Source organism: Notechis scutatus, chromosome 2, assembly GCF_049901735.1.
Source record: "Notechis scutatus isolate UNSWTSFEM ecotype Mainland chromosome 2, rNotScu1.2, whole genome shotgun sequence".
Taxonomy (NCBI): Eukaryota; Metazoa; Chordata; class Lepidosauria; order Squamata; family Elapidae; genus Notechis; species Notechis scutatus.
The window spans coordinates 41,135,714-41,150,359 of NC_142010.1; the positions used below are offsets into that span (position 1 = coordinate 41,135,714).

Consider the following 14,646-nt stretch of genomic DNA (forward strand, 5'->3'; position numbering starts at 1 on the left):
AGGCAGCACCAATTTTTCAAAGACAGAATGGTTTAAATATTTTGCATGTAACCAATAATGAAAAGGGAAGAAGAACATACTTGTACTGTCAGAAAACCATGGATAGAACACCTGAGTTAGAATTGTTGCAATCAGCAACAGAAATAAATAAATTGTTTTTAAGACATATTCTTGAAACTTAAATAATAAGACTGAGAGTAAGTGTAACTCAATAAAGGCATTAGGAAAAAAGCTTGCAATATAGAAACAAACAATTAAAATTTTAAATGTATATAAAAATGTCAGAATTAGCTGTAAAAGCAGAAGATATTGTATTTCCTTCCTCTGAAAAAAATAAAACATGCAATAGTGTGTCCCCAAAAAATAGGCTGAGCAAGCCTAAGGATAGATCTCAACTTTTAATATATTAGAAATGCAAATGTTTAGAATAATTCCCATGAAAACATTGAGACAATTCCTAAATTCTGAGGAAGAGAAACAAATAGCATTTCGATTTATCTGCCATTCCACAGTACTTTACTGCACTTCCTGAATGGTTTACAATGTCAGCATATTGTCCCCAACAATCTGGATCCTCATTGTACCAATCTTGGACAAATGGAAGGCTGAGTTAACCTTGAGCCCCATCAGGATCGAACTCCAGGCTGTGGGCAAAGTTAGCCTGCAATACTACATTCTAATCATTAGAATGGGCAGAATTCTTGGGTGCCAGATGGAATAACACTGACTTTTCCATTAATTAAGAAAGGGTGACTCATATTAACTAGGAAAAAGTTAGAAATGTTTGAAAGGACAAGAGTTGAGATTTGCCCTGTAACAATAATTGACCAACATGAGGATCAGCCATGTTGTTGAAAAACTTTTAAACTGAATTGAATTTTCATCAACTTCTGTTCTGGGTATTCACACTACCCATTTGAGCTTTTGCAATTCATTAAATAAGTTTCTTACTCTGTCATTTTTTATTAAATGTAATTTACTAATTCATGTTAGATAGCTAACTGTCACTTTTTGTGGTACAAGTGAAACTGAGGAGTTCTCCATTTAATATGTTTGCTGCAAGTTATGTCATGAAATATTTAAAGAGTTAGAATTCATCAGTACATTTGTCCTTACATTTTCCTAAACTTGAATGAGGATCCTATATTCAAGAATTCTTACTGACATATTTCTTTTTTTCCACTGTTCATTTATAAATACTATAATTAATATCAAATTGGTTAATATTGGTTTTTAGTTCTGATTAAGAAGTAGCCTCTAAAGGGTTATTGATATAAGAAATTCTGGTACAATAGAAGTGATTTGAGAAAGGTGGGTGGGGACCCAGATGTTCCATTGTAAGTGTACCATGCTTTCCAGCTGTTGCTGGCAGGGTTGGAGAGATTTACAGACTTATGAAATCAGGTATGTTGGATGAAAATTAAAGAGAAATCAACTTAACATAGACCTGTCATTTAGATTAGAAGCACAATAAGCCAGTGAGCATTTTCTCCTAACATTTGATTTAATCCATTAATAATTAATGGTAAATAGGAAAACTCTTGGAGCTTTTCCATACTGCTACTTTAAGCTTCTTGAATTCTATCCAAAATCCAGCTAGAAATAAAGCTGACATAAGTACCTCATTTCTAGACTTCATCTTGTGCTGACCCAGCTCCCCAAACATGACAACCCTCTGACGTGAACTCAAAAGATTCCTTTATTAGGAGTGCTGGCAGCCCCAGCAAAACGTTTCTCTTGCAGGCCGACAAGTCTGTCCGTCTGGAAGACAAATAGCTGTCTGCCACACTTATTCATCTCCGCCCCCTGCTTTTTATCCCCCAGAGGTGGGGCCTCATTAGTAGCAGTGGCTCTTCCTTCTCCAGGATCGGCCTACAGCTTTCCACTGCTCTCCTTTTCTCTGCCTTCTGCTCAGCCGCACGTCAGGCACTGGACCCAGCTGTTCCTCCTCTTCTTCATTAACCACCTCCACACCTGAGGGCTGTTGACTCTCTATCTGAGGGCTGACAGACAGCCCAGGCTCCACCTCTTGTTTCTCTCTGCCAGATCCATTCCCTCTTCCCCCTGATGCTGACCCTGACTCCCACGCCGCTGCCTCCTCTGATTCAGCTGCTGGAGGGGCCAGCGGCTGACAGGCCACAACACATCTCCTCTTCCTCATTGAACTAGATGCTTTACATTCTTGCTCTTTAACATGATATCATTATGATTCTAATACCAGAAGTAATGAAATGTTACTTCTGTCCTCCAGATTCCTAACCTAGGTATTCGTCATTGTATGGAAAATACAACAATGAAATCATTTCAGAAGAAAAAAAATGGTGTGGAGCTCCGGAGCTGGGCAGGCGCTTCCCTGCTTCCGTGTTTCCTTTGCAACTTTTAAGCATGGGGGTAATCGGAAGCAGAAAAGTTCTTGCATGAGGATATATTTTTTCCTTTTTAACTGTTTTTAGGGGGGAAAGACCCACCGTCATGTGAGAATGCTCAGACACGAAATCTATCCGCCCGAAAATAAGTGTGGGGGGGAATTTTAACAGAGGGAAGATGTAGGGAGAAGGCAAAGCGACGGAAGATCCTTCAGGGGAAACTGAGGGGGAGACTCACCCTTGGTCCAGATGAGCCCCTTCCCGCCCCTAAGGAAGCAGAGGCAGCCAGCAAGGGCAGGCAAGCCCCACTTCACAGACTCTGTCCGTCCTCGCTCCCACCCAAAGCCACGAAGTCCCCAATCGCGCAGGCCAGAATCGCCCTCCCTCAGGGGCAGCAACGACGCCCGGTTTTCCCGAGACAAGAAGCTCCGCCGTGCAATGAAAGCGCCCTGGCTCTAGGCTCGCGGGCTCAGAAAACAACGCGAGCCGAGGTCGCCCGGCTCCGCCGGCTTCTCCAACATCCGGCACCGCCCTGTTCTATGTGCCGGGCCCGGCAAATCCGAGCAGCCAGCACGTGGAGCAGGACGGCGCAGGACATCGTTGGCTGCCTCTTCGCAGCACGGAGGCCTCCCCGGCTGGCCAGCTGCTCTCCTCCTTCTCTGCCTGGGGAGGCTTCTTGTGCTGCAAAAGAGGCGGCTAATGATCCCGGCTCGCTCGGCTTCTCCAACATCTGGCACTGCCCTGTTCTATGTGCTGGGCCCGGCAAGTCCGAGCAGCCAACGCGTGGAGCAGGACGGCGCCGGACATCGTTGGCTGCCTCTTTCGCAGCAGGGAGGCCTCCCGGCTGGCCAGCTGCTCTCCTCCTTCTCTGCCTGTTTGTTCTGTGTGACTGAGGAGGAGGAGACCGGCCGGCTGGTTGGGGAGGCTTTCTGCGCCGAGGGAGGCGGCTGCTGGTGTCCGGCTTTGCTCCGCTTCTCCGATGGTCCGGCGCGGCCCTGTTCTTTACTTGGGCAGCCAGGCGCCCGCAACGGCGCCCACGGCGGCAACAGGCAGTTCTGCCCGGCTCTGCTCAGGTGTCCGGCTGGGGCTGTTGGGAGTTGCTGCCGCCGGTGCGGCCCCAGTCCCGCGTCGCCTCGGGAAGGGAAAGGCAAAGCGCTTTTGCCTTTCCCTTCCGGCTGGGGCTGTCGGAGTTGCTGCCGCCGGTTGCGCCCCAGTCCTGCGTCGCCTCGGGAAGGGAAAGGCGGGCGCCCGGCTGCCTAAGTAAAGAACAGGGCCGCGCCGGACCATCAGAGAAGCGGGCAAAGCCGGACACCAGCAGCCGCCCTCGGCGCAGAAAGCCTCCCCAACCAGCCGGCCGGTCTCTCCTCCTCGGTCACACAGAACAAACAGGCAGAGAAGGAGGAGAGCAGCTGGCCAGCCGGGAGGCCTCCGTGCTGCGAAAGAGGCAGCCAACGATGTCCGGCGCCGTCCTGCTCCACGCGCTGGCTGCTCGGACTTGCCGGGCCCAGCACATAGAACAGGGCAGTGCCGGATGTTGGAGAAGCCGAGCGGAGCCGGGATCATTAGCCGCCTCTTTGCAGCACAAGAAGCCTCCCCAGGCAGAGAAGGAGGAGAGCAGCTGGCCAGCCGGGAGGCCTCCCGTGCTGCGAAAGAGGCAGCCAACGATGTCCGCGCCGTCCTGCTCCACGCGCTGGTTGCTCGGACTTGCCGGGTCCGGCACATAGAACAGGGCGGTGCCAGATGTTGGAGAAGCCGAAGCGGAGCCGGTGACTCTCGGCTTGCCTTGTTTTCTGAGCCTAGAGCCAGGGCGCTTTCATTGCACGGCGGAGCTTGTCTCGGGAAAACCTGGCGTGCGTTGCTGCCCCTGAGGGGAGGGCGATTCTGGGCTGCGCGATTGGGGGACTTCGTGGCTTTGGGTGGGTGGGAGTGAGGACGGACGGAGTCTGTGAAGCGGGCTTGCCTGCCCTTGCTGGCTGCCTCTGCTTCCTTAGGGGCGGGAAGGGGCTCATCTGGACCAAGGGTGAGTCTCCCCTCAGTTTTCCCTGAAGAATCTTCCGTCGCTTTGCCTTCTCCCTACATCTCCGCTCAGGTGTCCGGCTGGGGCTGTCAGGAGTTGCTGCCGCCAGTGCGGCTCCGGTCCCGCGTTGCCTTGGGAAGGGTGGGGCAAAACCAGGAGCCGCTGAGCCTGAGCCTCCGGTGCCGCTGCTGCTGTTGCAAGCGCTGCCGCGGCTCTTCCTTTTGCCTTTCCCTTCCCGAGGCGACGCGGGACTGGGGCCGCACCAGCGGTAGCGACTCCTGACTCAGGGGGCCTCCAAGGGAGGGGAAGAGAGTGACTCCTGCCTCCCGCTGTCATCATCATCTTCTTCTTTGGGTTAGTGAATCAATTAAACCTTTCATGATAGGGAGATCGTTTCCCAAATTAATTATTTTTATTTTTGAAATTTACCAGTAGGTGCTGCATTTCCCACCCTCGGCTTATACTGAGTCAATAAGTTTTCCCAGTTTTTTGTGTAAAATTAGGTGCCTCGGCTTATATTGGTCGACTTATACTCGAGTATATACAGTATATGGTATTCAGCTTTGTTCGGTATTTTTACATCATTAGTAGTTGTGCTTTTAAAGTTGTAGCGTTTCGCCGGCAGAATCTCATCTGCCATCATCAGGCCTGAGAGATTCTGCCGAAATGTTGCTACAACTTTAAAAGCACAACTACAATGATGTGGGAAAATACCCGAACAAAGCTGAATACCATACATGTAAGTACCGCGAAAACTTTAATATATATATATATATATATATATATATATATATATATATATATATATATATAGTTAAGACAACTGCATTAAATTGACTTTTAAAAATTATGCTGAGCAAATACCATGCAAATATTATTTCAAGCTTTTAAACTATACTTTTAAAAATCTGATCATTTATTCTTTGATATTATTTATAGATCCAACACGATTTGTGGTGGCACCTACCAGCATGGATGTCACTGCTGGTGAAAGTATTCTTCTGCCTTGCCAAGTATCTCATGATCATCCACTAGACATTGTCTTTACTTGGTCATTTAATGGACATCTCATAGACTTTGAAAAAGATGGAGATCACTTTGAAAGAGTTGGAGGGGTAAATATTATTATTAGTAATTGTAGCAGACTTCATGACTGTTCAGTAATAAAGTATTGGATAGTTTGATAATATGTTTATAGAAAAGAGACCAATTGTATTGTCTGCAAGCTCACTTGTTAATCCTAAGTCTGTACACACGTATGTTCTCAAATCATAGTAGTTTATAATTCCAGCAATAAAATATTTGACTTATCTAAATTCTATATTACCATGTTATCTCCTTCATCAGATGATCCAAGTACTTATTTCTTGGAATACTCTGCTTTCCAAAAGTAGCAGATCATTAACAAAACGTAATAAATGTACAACTATGCATTCGGGAAGAATCAGATGGGTAATTATTCCTTCAGTATTTGTCAACATTGTCAATAAAATTAATTGCCATTTTGTTTAAAAAAATACTACAAACGACAGCTAAATCAGTAGCTCAGTGTCTAAGACGCTGAGCTTGTTGATCAGAAGATTGACAGTTCAATGGTTCAAATCCCTAAAGCCACGTAACGTACTTGTCCCAGCTTCTGCCATCCTAGCAGTTCAAAAGCAAGTAGAAATGCAAGTAGAAAAATAGGGACCACTTTGGTGGGAAGGTAACAGCGTTCTGTGCACCTTTGGCATTTTGTCATGCCGGTCACATGACCACTGAGACATCTTCGGACAGCACTGGCTCTTTGGCTTTGTAACAGAGATGAGCACCACCCCCTAGAGCTGGAAACAACTAGCACATATGTGCAAGGGGAACCGTCACCTAATATATAGGACAGCTCTACCAAAGTCTAAAATGAGAGACAAAGCTGTTCTCTGAACAGAAAGTCAGAACAGAAAACTGTACCTAAACCTAGTTGCCACTTTGCAGGAATGTTCAGCTCTGCAGAACATTCAGTTCTGCAGAATGTTCCCTGCTCCTTCTTTGTCTTTAGAACAAAGTTTTCAAACACCTTAAGGTTTTGCAAGATCTGAATGGAATTCCATGAGAGATAATGGAAGAGAAAGAGAGAGAAAGACAGAGAATGAGTGTTTTTGAGGGGCATCATAGCAATTTATTTGCAGTACAACCGAACCATTGGGATATCTCAGTTGACATTCAGAAGCTTCCGCACCCTCCCTCAGGGATGTTTGGAAGACCCTCGTGTTGTGGGGCTCTCAAAGGCAAGCAGCAGAGATTCTGGGTTTTATCTTGTAACAAACAGGCTTTCTGACCTGAAAAAAAGGCAGACATCCATTTTAGGGTCTGCAAACATATCCACAACCTTACACTAGATGTTGTCTACAAAGTCAGGCATTTTTAAAATACTTTGCTTGCAGTTATCTTCCACTGTCAGGCTTTTAGCCAAGTTTCTGGCCCAATGAAAAGAAAAAAAAACAACTACCTACTAAAGTTCAAACAATTTGCATCTCCCCTTAGTTTTCCTCTACAGGACTCTGTCATTCTGCAAATTGGAAACTATGGTCAACATTCTTAGAACATAAACCTAATCCCTTCCAGGAAAGCAGCAATTTCAAACACACCACAAAATAAGTTCTTTCTTTATGCAGGAGGCATTTCAAGCATCCTTTAGGTTAAGACATATAAATTAAATGTACAGAATAGCCATTATTTAAAAAAGTGGACGGGTCAGAACTTCCTATTAGTTCATGCAAAAGGCTCTAATACTGAGAAGGAATATAATGCTAATCAATATAATTCTAGATCAGATAGAAATATTTGCTTTATCTTCTAAAGTAACCCAAGTTCATTATTGAACCCAATGGTAGTTTATCGTATGCCAAAGGTATCATTTTATATAAATGTATAATTTCAGGTACTATTGCATGGACCCACTCAGATGTTTACACAAGTACACAAAATAATTCTGATGCTGCACAACCACACAGAAGCCATCATTGAATCTATACATTTGCTAATTGGTTACAGATATTTTGCAAATTATATTGTTCCATGCCAAGTAATGCAAACATTTCTAGATTGTAGTCCTTGTAACCTTATACAAATATGTGATCCATCTAAACTGTCAAACTCCCGGCCTGCTGTCCATGCCCACATCTGGTTTAGTGAAGGGGGAAAAACTCCCAATACATCACATGATGCTGCCATGACGATGTGAATTTGACACCTTGATCTAATTCATGGCTGTGCTACAAGACTCTGAAAACTAATGTAGATGTCTCATCTTTGGGATGACCTAATTAGACAAAGATATTCAGAAAACAGATATCCAAATACTAATGAAGGTTGTAAACTGGACATTTAGGTAGAACATTAAAAAACAACAACCCTTTTTTGCATACCACATTTATGGTAAACTGCTTGACTGACCTGAATTTCTGTTATCCTTTACAAGGAGCCATATTTTCCTGTTCATACATTTTACATTATTTATTTTAATTGATTTAATTTTGATTTGTAGACCACCATATCCTCAGTAGAATCCAGGTAGTTTAAATAAGTCATGTCTCGCATTTTCATCTGTTGATGTAAAAGTAAAATCCATTAGCCAAGTGGTTGTCATATGATAATGCTATTTAGAGCACTTTATAAAGTAGTTGTAACATTTTTCCTTACTTTATCAGCAGGATTCAGCTGGTGATTTGATGATCAGAAGCATCCAGCTGAATCATGCTGGAAAATACGTCTGCATGGTGCAAACAAGCGTGGACAAACTATCAGCTGCTGCAGACCTGATTGTAAGAGGTATTTGAATTTTGTTTGCTGTTGTTGTTGTTGCAAAACTACTGCAATTAATACCATAAAGCACAGCTCTAAAGGTTTTTTGTGCCTTCAACTAGCAATCCAAAAAAACCCCACAGATTGCCTGTGAAAGTATGAGAGAGAAATGTTTAACATATGTTAATAATTATTATAGTTAGGTAAAGAACTAAAATATTGTTCAAATATGGAGGCATGAAGTGTCTCCATTTTAATATGGGTGTGTGTGTGTTGTTTTATTTTATTTTTTATTTTTTTTAATGGCATGCATTGTACGTATGAGGTTACAATCTGGGAAGAAAACAACATGCATGCTTCAGTTGCTTTGGCAGCAATAATTTGCCTGTAGCCTTTTTGCCCTCTCTTTTATTCTTTCCATATCATGCTCTCCACATCGGACTTCTGGTGACCTCTTGGTCATGTTACTGTGACCAAGAACCAAGTACTGCAGTCACATTACTGTGGCAGAGGAACTCAGCTCTGTTGTTCTCCACCTTTTAAGCACTGCTTCGTAAATATACTGCTACTAGAAAATGCAAATGATGGCGCTTAAAAAAATATCAGTGTGACCCCAAATCACTGACCTCAGCGCCCTATGTTGGCTACATCCATTATGCAGTCACCTCAGGGCAAACCCTGACTATTGTGCTTGATTCTTGCAGGTACTTTAGTTTGCTTATTTGACCAATATAGTCAAGAGGCAACATTAGTCAGAAAGAGATTTACACTCTAAAAGCTATACATTAATCTGGTGGCAATTTATTATTGTCCCAGTGGAAGGTTAATGTAGCTTGGATATTTGGGAGAAAGCTGTAAAAGTATTTGTTCTTAGAATCTAATTTTCCTGATTGCCATTTCTATCAAATGCCTCTTTTCTGGATAGTCCGATCTCACAGCATCAAACATCCATGGAGAGGGCAAGGTGGACAAGTAGTAAACACATGTCACAATATTGCAATGCAAAATCTTCCCCCTCACTTGGATGAGACACTGCAATGCGATGATGAAAGGGCAGAACTCATGTGATATTATAATATGCGGTCCATCCTTTTAGCATCAATGTGCTAAGGCACGGCTGCACATTTCTCAGTTATGTAAACATTGTATATTGTCTTTTGATCACGTAAAAGCATTGTAATGAAGAAATTGAACCCCATCAGTTGCAGCAAAAAACAAAAACTGAATAATACAGGTTGTCCTCTTCTTATGACCATGGTTGCGACTGGTTAAGCAGTGCATTCATTAAGTGAGGCACCATATGATGGTGTCTAATTTTGCAATCTTTTTTGTCACTGTCACATTAGATAGCACCTGACCACAACTTGCAACCATTCCTTTTGGCTTCCCTATTGATTTGCTTGTCAAAAGCTGGCTGGGGAAATTACAAATGGTGATCAGGTGACTGCAGGATGCATGGATGCTGCCAGTGGTGGGATTCAAAAAAATTTACTACCAGTTGTATGGGCGCAGCTTGGTGGGCGTGGTATGGCTTGGTGGGCGTGACTTGGTGGGCGTGGCAGGGGAAGGATACTGTAAAATCTCCATTCCTACCCCACTCCTGGAGGAAGGTTACTGCCGGTTCTCCAAGCTACTCAAAATTTCCGCTACTGGTTTTCCAGAACTGGTCAGAATCTGCTGAATACCACCTCTGTGTGGTGCCATGGTCATAAGTGTGAGGATCAGCCATGTCACTTTTTTCAGCATGTCATATTTTCAAACAAATGGTCATAAGTTGATGACTATATGTAGAAGAAGCAAAGAATCAAATCAATATGCCGATTCTCACTGTAGTCCAAAGACTTGTATAAAAAAACCATATTTTTCATTGCTCAGAGATTGGTTATCTGAGGAACCATCTATTTCAGGAAGAATTGACATACACAAGGTTCCATCCATTAAACCAGGGGTAAGGAACCTTTTATGACTTGTGGACTTCAACTCCCAAAATTCCTGAGCCAGCCCAGGAATTCTGGGAGTTGAAGTCCAGAAGTCAGAAAGGGGCCATAGTTCTCTACCTCATTAAACAGTGTCATCTGATAGAATCTAGATTTTTTTCTTTCCGTACTGCAGTACCCATCCATTGGAATAATGTATCTCAGAGTTTTGTTTGGCCCTCACCCTGATCTCTTTTAAAAGATTCCTTAAAATCTAACACTTCCTCAGACCATGTGGTTAGGCCCCTTGTATATTATATGATTTTAAAAAACATTAGTATGTTTTTTCCCCAGATGCCTGTTATTCTTTTGTCTGTATTTTAAAACTTTTAATACTATAGATTGTCTAGATTCAGGTAGCTCTAAAAATTTAAGCAATGAAATGAAACAAAGCAGCCAACTGAACCTCTTTTAGAAGAGTCTTATATTGTTGAGGTGACCCTATTAAGAAGACATCTTTTGTAATCCCATCCACAATATTTGAAACAATAAATAATGAAGCATCCATTGCTGATTGCAAACTACTGTTCACCTCATATGGAAAGAGACAGTTCCTAAGTACAAGTAGTCCTCAACTTATGAACATTTGTTCAGTAAGACCATTCATGGTTATTGTAGTGCTAAACGAAGGGATTTATGAGTTATGAGTAGCCAAAGTTATGGCTACTGCAGTACCCCTGCAGTTACATGATCAAAATCCAGGCATTTGGCAGCCTGGATTTACAATCACAGAGGTGCTTCAACTCTACCTATTTAACTCAAATCTATGTCCTTTTTGCCCCCTCATTCCATGGCCCCCGATGCCCTCCCTGACCTTTGCCATTTTTTTTTGCTTCCAATGCTCACCAAGCATGCCCAGCCTGGCCCCTTCACAAGGCAGCTACTGGCTATACAAGGCTTTCTTTTGCCAGGTTGCTCATGGTAGTTTCTTCAAGAGACCTGGGAAAGATGGCTTACATGGTCAGCAGCTGAATTGCAAAGGGCAGGAGAGGCACACCTCATCAGCAGCGGAAGCAAGATGATAAAAGTCAGATGTGGCAGCAGAGCAAGGTCAGTAGAGGCCTCAGTTCAGCGTGAAGAGGAAGGACAGCTGTGGCTGGGACTTGGTTGGCGTGGCTGCAGCTTTGTGTTGTGCTGCTAGTCGAGCTCTGGCTGGGTTTCATGCTGCAAAGGCCTTCGCACTGCACTGTTGCACAGAGGCTTCTTACACTGGAGCCATGGTGTGCCAAAAAGCCCCTTTCTGTTACATTTCTGGGGCAGCTGAGACTTCCAGACATGGCTGCAGCTTTTCACACTATGCTATAGCTCAGGGGCTTCTTGCAAGAAGCTCCTGGATGGGAGTTGGGCAAACACCTCCAAAGCTGCACGATTCTGAGCTACCTTGCAAGGTAGGAGGTAGGGTGACCAAAAGGGAAGAGATGGGGAGAGAGATAAGCAGATGAGGGAATTTGGGGAAGCTCCTTACCTTGAGGCTTGAGGAACATTGACCAGAATGGCTTGGATTGGGGTGAGTTCTCCAGTAATAGAATTAGTTTAAAGTTGGCAATGGGAAGTGCCAGGAAAACCTTTGCTAAGATAAGTGGTGAGGCGATATCCGACCTTATAACTACATCACTCAGCAATGGAAATTTTGATCTCAATCATGGTTATGGGGTGAGGATTACCTGTATGAGACTCCAGGTAATGTTTTCTACTTCCTTAATATAACAAAACTAGTCTAGGTGTTGACGACATAGAACTGTGGGCCTCCTGTGCTCAGCCCTGGAATAAAATTATTGATTCTTATTAAATGCAATCCATTACCCTGTATCAATCAGGCAAATACCCTGATCAGATTTTACTCACGTTTATTTTGTAATGGCAGCTAACCTGTATAATGCTTCTGCTTTAATTCAGTGTATTTATGTTATATATTTTTCCCTTGAAAAACATAATGGAAGTCTTCCTAGTCTAGTCTAACTATTCTAGAGTAGCTGGAAGTTTATCAGCTGGTCCCTCATGGAATTAAGATATATTGTAGCTTTAGTAAATGCATGTTCCACTTAATGAGAACAAGGTTCAATGAACAGTTTAAATACTCAGAAATTAGGCTGCTAAATATTTAAAATCTATAATACTTGAAGTTCTTAAGTATACAGATCATTTTGGAGGAAATAATCTTACATTTTATTAGGAGTCTTTTAGAAGAAAATACATTACAGAGTTCCGTGAACATAGTGAATTTCTTTTTTCTGGCATCTGGAGTTGTAGGGACTTTTTTTAGTGCTACATTTTGTAGCCAAGCTGCACCATCTAGTGGATAAAAGGAAACACCAGCCAAACTTTCCTTTCAGTTACTGATGTTCATTCATGTTGGAAAAACATACATTTGCTTAATCAAATAAATGAGTTAGAGCCTAACTTAGTCTAAAACTCACTTGTCATTGTAATTGACATTTAAGTGTGCGAATTTAGTTGCACCATCATATTTGGCAAAATAAACTGGCAGATGATTAAAAAACAAAGGACTAAGGAGAAATTTCCTAATAGTGAGAACAATTAACCAATGGAATGGCTTGCCTTCAGAAGTTGTGGGTGCTCCATCACTGGAGGCTATTAAGAAGAGATTTGACAGCCATTTGTCTGGAATGGGCAGGGGTGTCAAACTGGCGGCCTGTGGGCCAGATGCGTCACATATCACATGCTGGCAATGTGATGCCGCGAGTTTGACACAAGTGGTATAGGGTCTCTTGCTTGAGCAGAGGGTTGGATTAAAAGACCTCCAAGGTCTCTTCCAACTCTACTCTACTAAAGCACTCTGTAGCACCTTACTAGAAGCTAAGTTCTATAGTTAAGCAAAGGCTTTCTATTAATGTCAAATCATTTTGTTTTTGTTTTAATTACAGTCTTCAGCACAAATCCCATTTGATTGTATTTTTACATTTCACATTTCATGTGTTACTGTGGAATCTACTCTTGGAAAGACTGTGCTAGGTGCTTCCAGCAAACACATTTCAAATTATTCATTCTTACAGCTGGTGAATCTTCTTTAAGCAGCCATTGTTAAAAACAGCAGGGTGAAAGATATAAGATTATGAACCATAATATATTATAGACACATCTCTAATGATCAATAGAGAGAACTTTTATAGGAAAAGAATCATGAGGAAAACTTACTATGATCATAATTTAGTGTATGCTTACTTAAAGAGTCAGTCCCATTAAATTCAAAGGGTTTATTTTTGAGTAAGTACAACCTAAGGTGACATTTAGAGCATTTCAGAATGTTATTATTGAAATTAAATAATATGTCTTTTGCAAGCAGAGTCCAACATATATATTTAGTAAACTAAATATGTGTTATTTAGTAAACTAAATATGTTACATAACAATTTGTGTTCCTACTAACAGCCAGAATTATTAGAAAACCTTGAGAAATTGCATGCTTGTCAATAACTGATTTTTGGAATATGTATGTACAGTTCAAGCTGTATTGTTAAGACTTATTTAATCTGTATATCAAAGTTCCTAACAGTATAGCCTGTAGTATAAAATAAATAAATAAAAATTTAAATGTTAAATCTACTTTATTTTTAAAGTTTCATTTTCAATATCATTTTGAAAAGAGCAGCTAAAATTGTGACTTCAATTCTCAGTCATCACTATGATTTCACCCTTAAAACAGAGATTTCCCATCTATTTCCTGAGGAATGGAAGACCTCCAGAATATGGGATATGGGGAAAAGGAATGTAAAAAAACAAAAACAAGGTACCAAATAGAGGGGAATGGGATGAAGCCTCCATGGGCACCGAAGTACAATTATTGGGCTAATAAACTTACATCATTCTTCAGGGGTATGGTTTGGTGTAACAAATATTATTCCCAGCTATGTTATTTATGGAGGGCAATTGGCAAACAAGCGATAAGAAGTAGAGAAAATGAGAAATTCTTATTGCTTCTCATATGCTGATCCTTAATCAGTATTTTTTCCTAATAAAGTCTTCTACTCAGAAAGGCATTCTGTTGGTTTTTGATGAATATCTGAAATGAGAATATTCCAGATCTGGGGAAATCCTCAGTGAATAGATTTCTCTGCCTTCATTGCTCAGACTTGCTCTAATCATATGACCAATTGGGCAATAGTCCATCTCCTAATAAAAAGTACAGGGCTACAGGTCAATAATGAGAGTGTACAATGGATCAGCAGTTAAAGACGCTGAGCTTGTTAGCTGGAGAGTTGATAGCCCAGGTTCGAGACCCAAGCTCCATGCAATGGGTGAGTTCCCGTTGCTTGCCTCAGCTCATGCCTACCCTAGCAATTAGAAAGTATAAAGATGAGAGTAGATACATTGATGCCATTTTGGTGGAAAGGTGTTTCATGCACCTTTGGCCTATAGCCACGCAGGCCACATGAACACGGAAATTGTCTTTGGACAATGCTGGCTCCCTTAGCCAAGAAACGGAGGTCAGCATCATGCCCTAAAGCTGGACATGACTAATAGGGAAACCTTTACCTTTTTACAGGTC

General features: G+C 42.3%; 1 protein-coding gene across 5 annotated transcripts in view; it reads left to right on the plus strand.

Moving 5' to 3' along the window:
- The window catches only part of LOC113418127 (contactin-4-like), a 356,259-nt gene that overhangs the window by 307,195 nt on the left and 34,418 nt on the right, over positions 1–14,646 (plus strand). For 2 of the 5 annotated variants that reach the window (XM_087954600.1, XM_087954599.1), the window contains exons 13-15: positions 5,323–5,498; positions 8,070–8,190; positions 13,804–13,887. In XM_087954600.1, coding sequence (XP_087810726.1) covers positions 5,323–5,498; positions 8,070–8,190; positions 13,804–13,887 — 381 coding nt within the window. The remainder of the gene's footprint in view (positions 1–5,322; positions 5,499–8,069; positions 8,191–13,803; positions 13,888–14,646) is intronic. The other 3 variants (XM_087954601.1, XM_087954602.1, XM_026676849.2) reach the window with 3 other exon arrangements.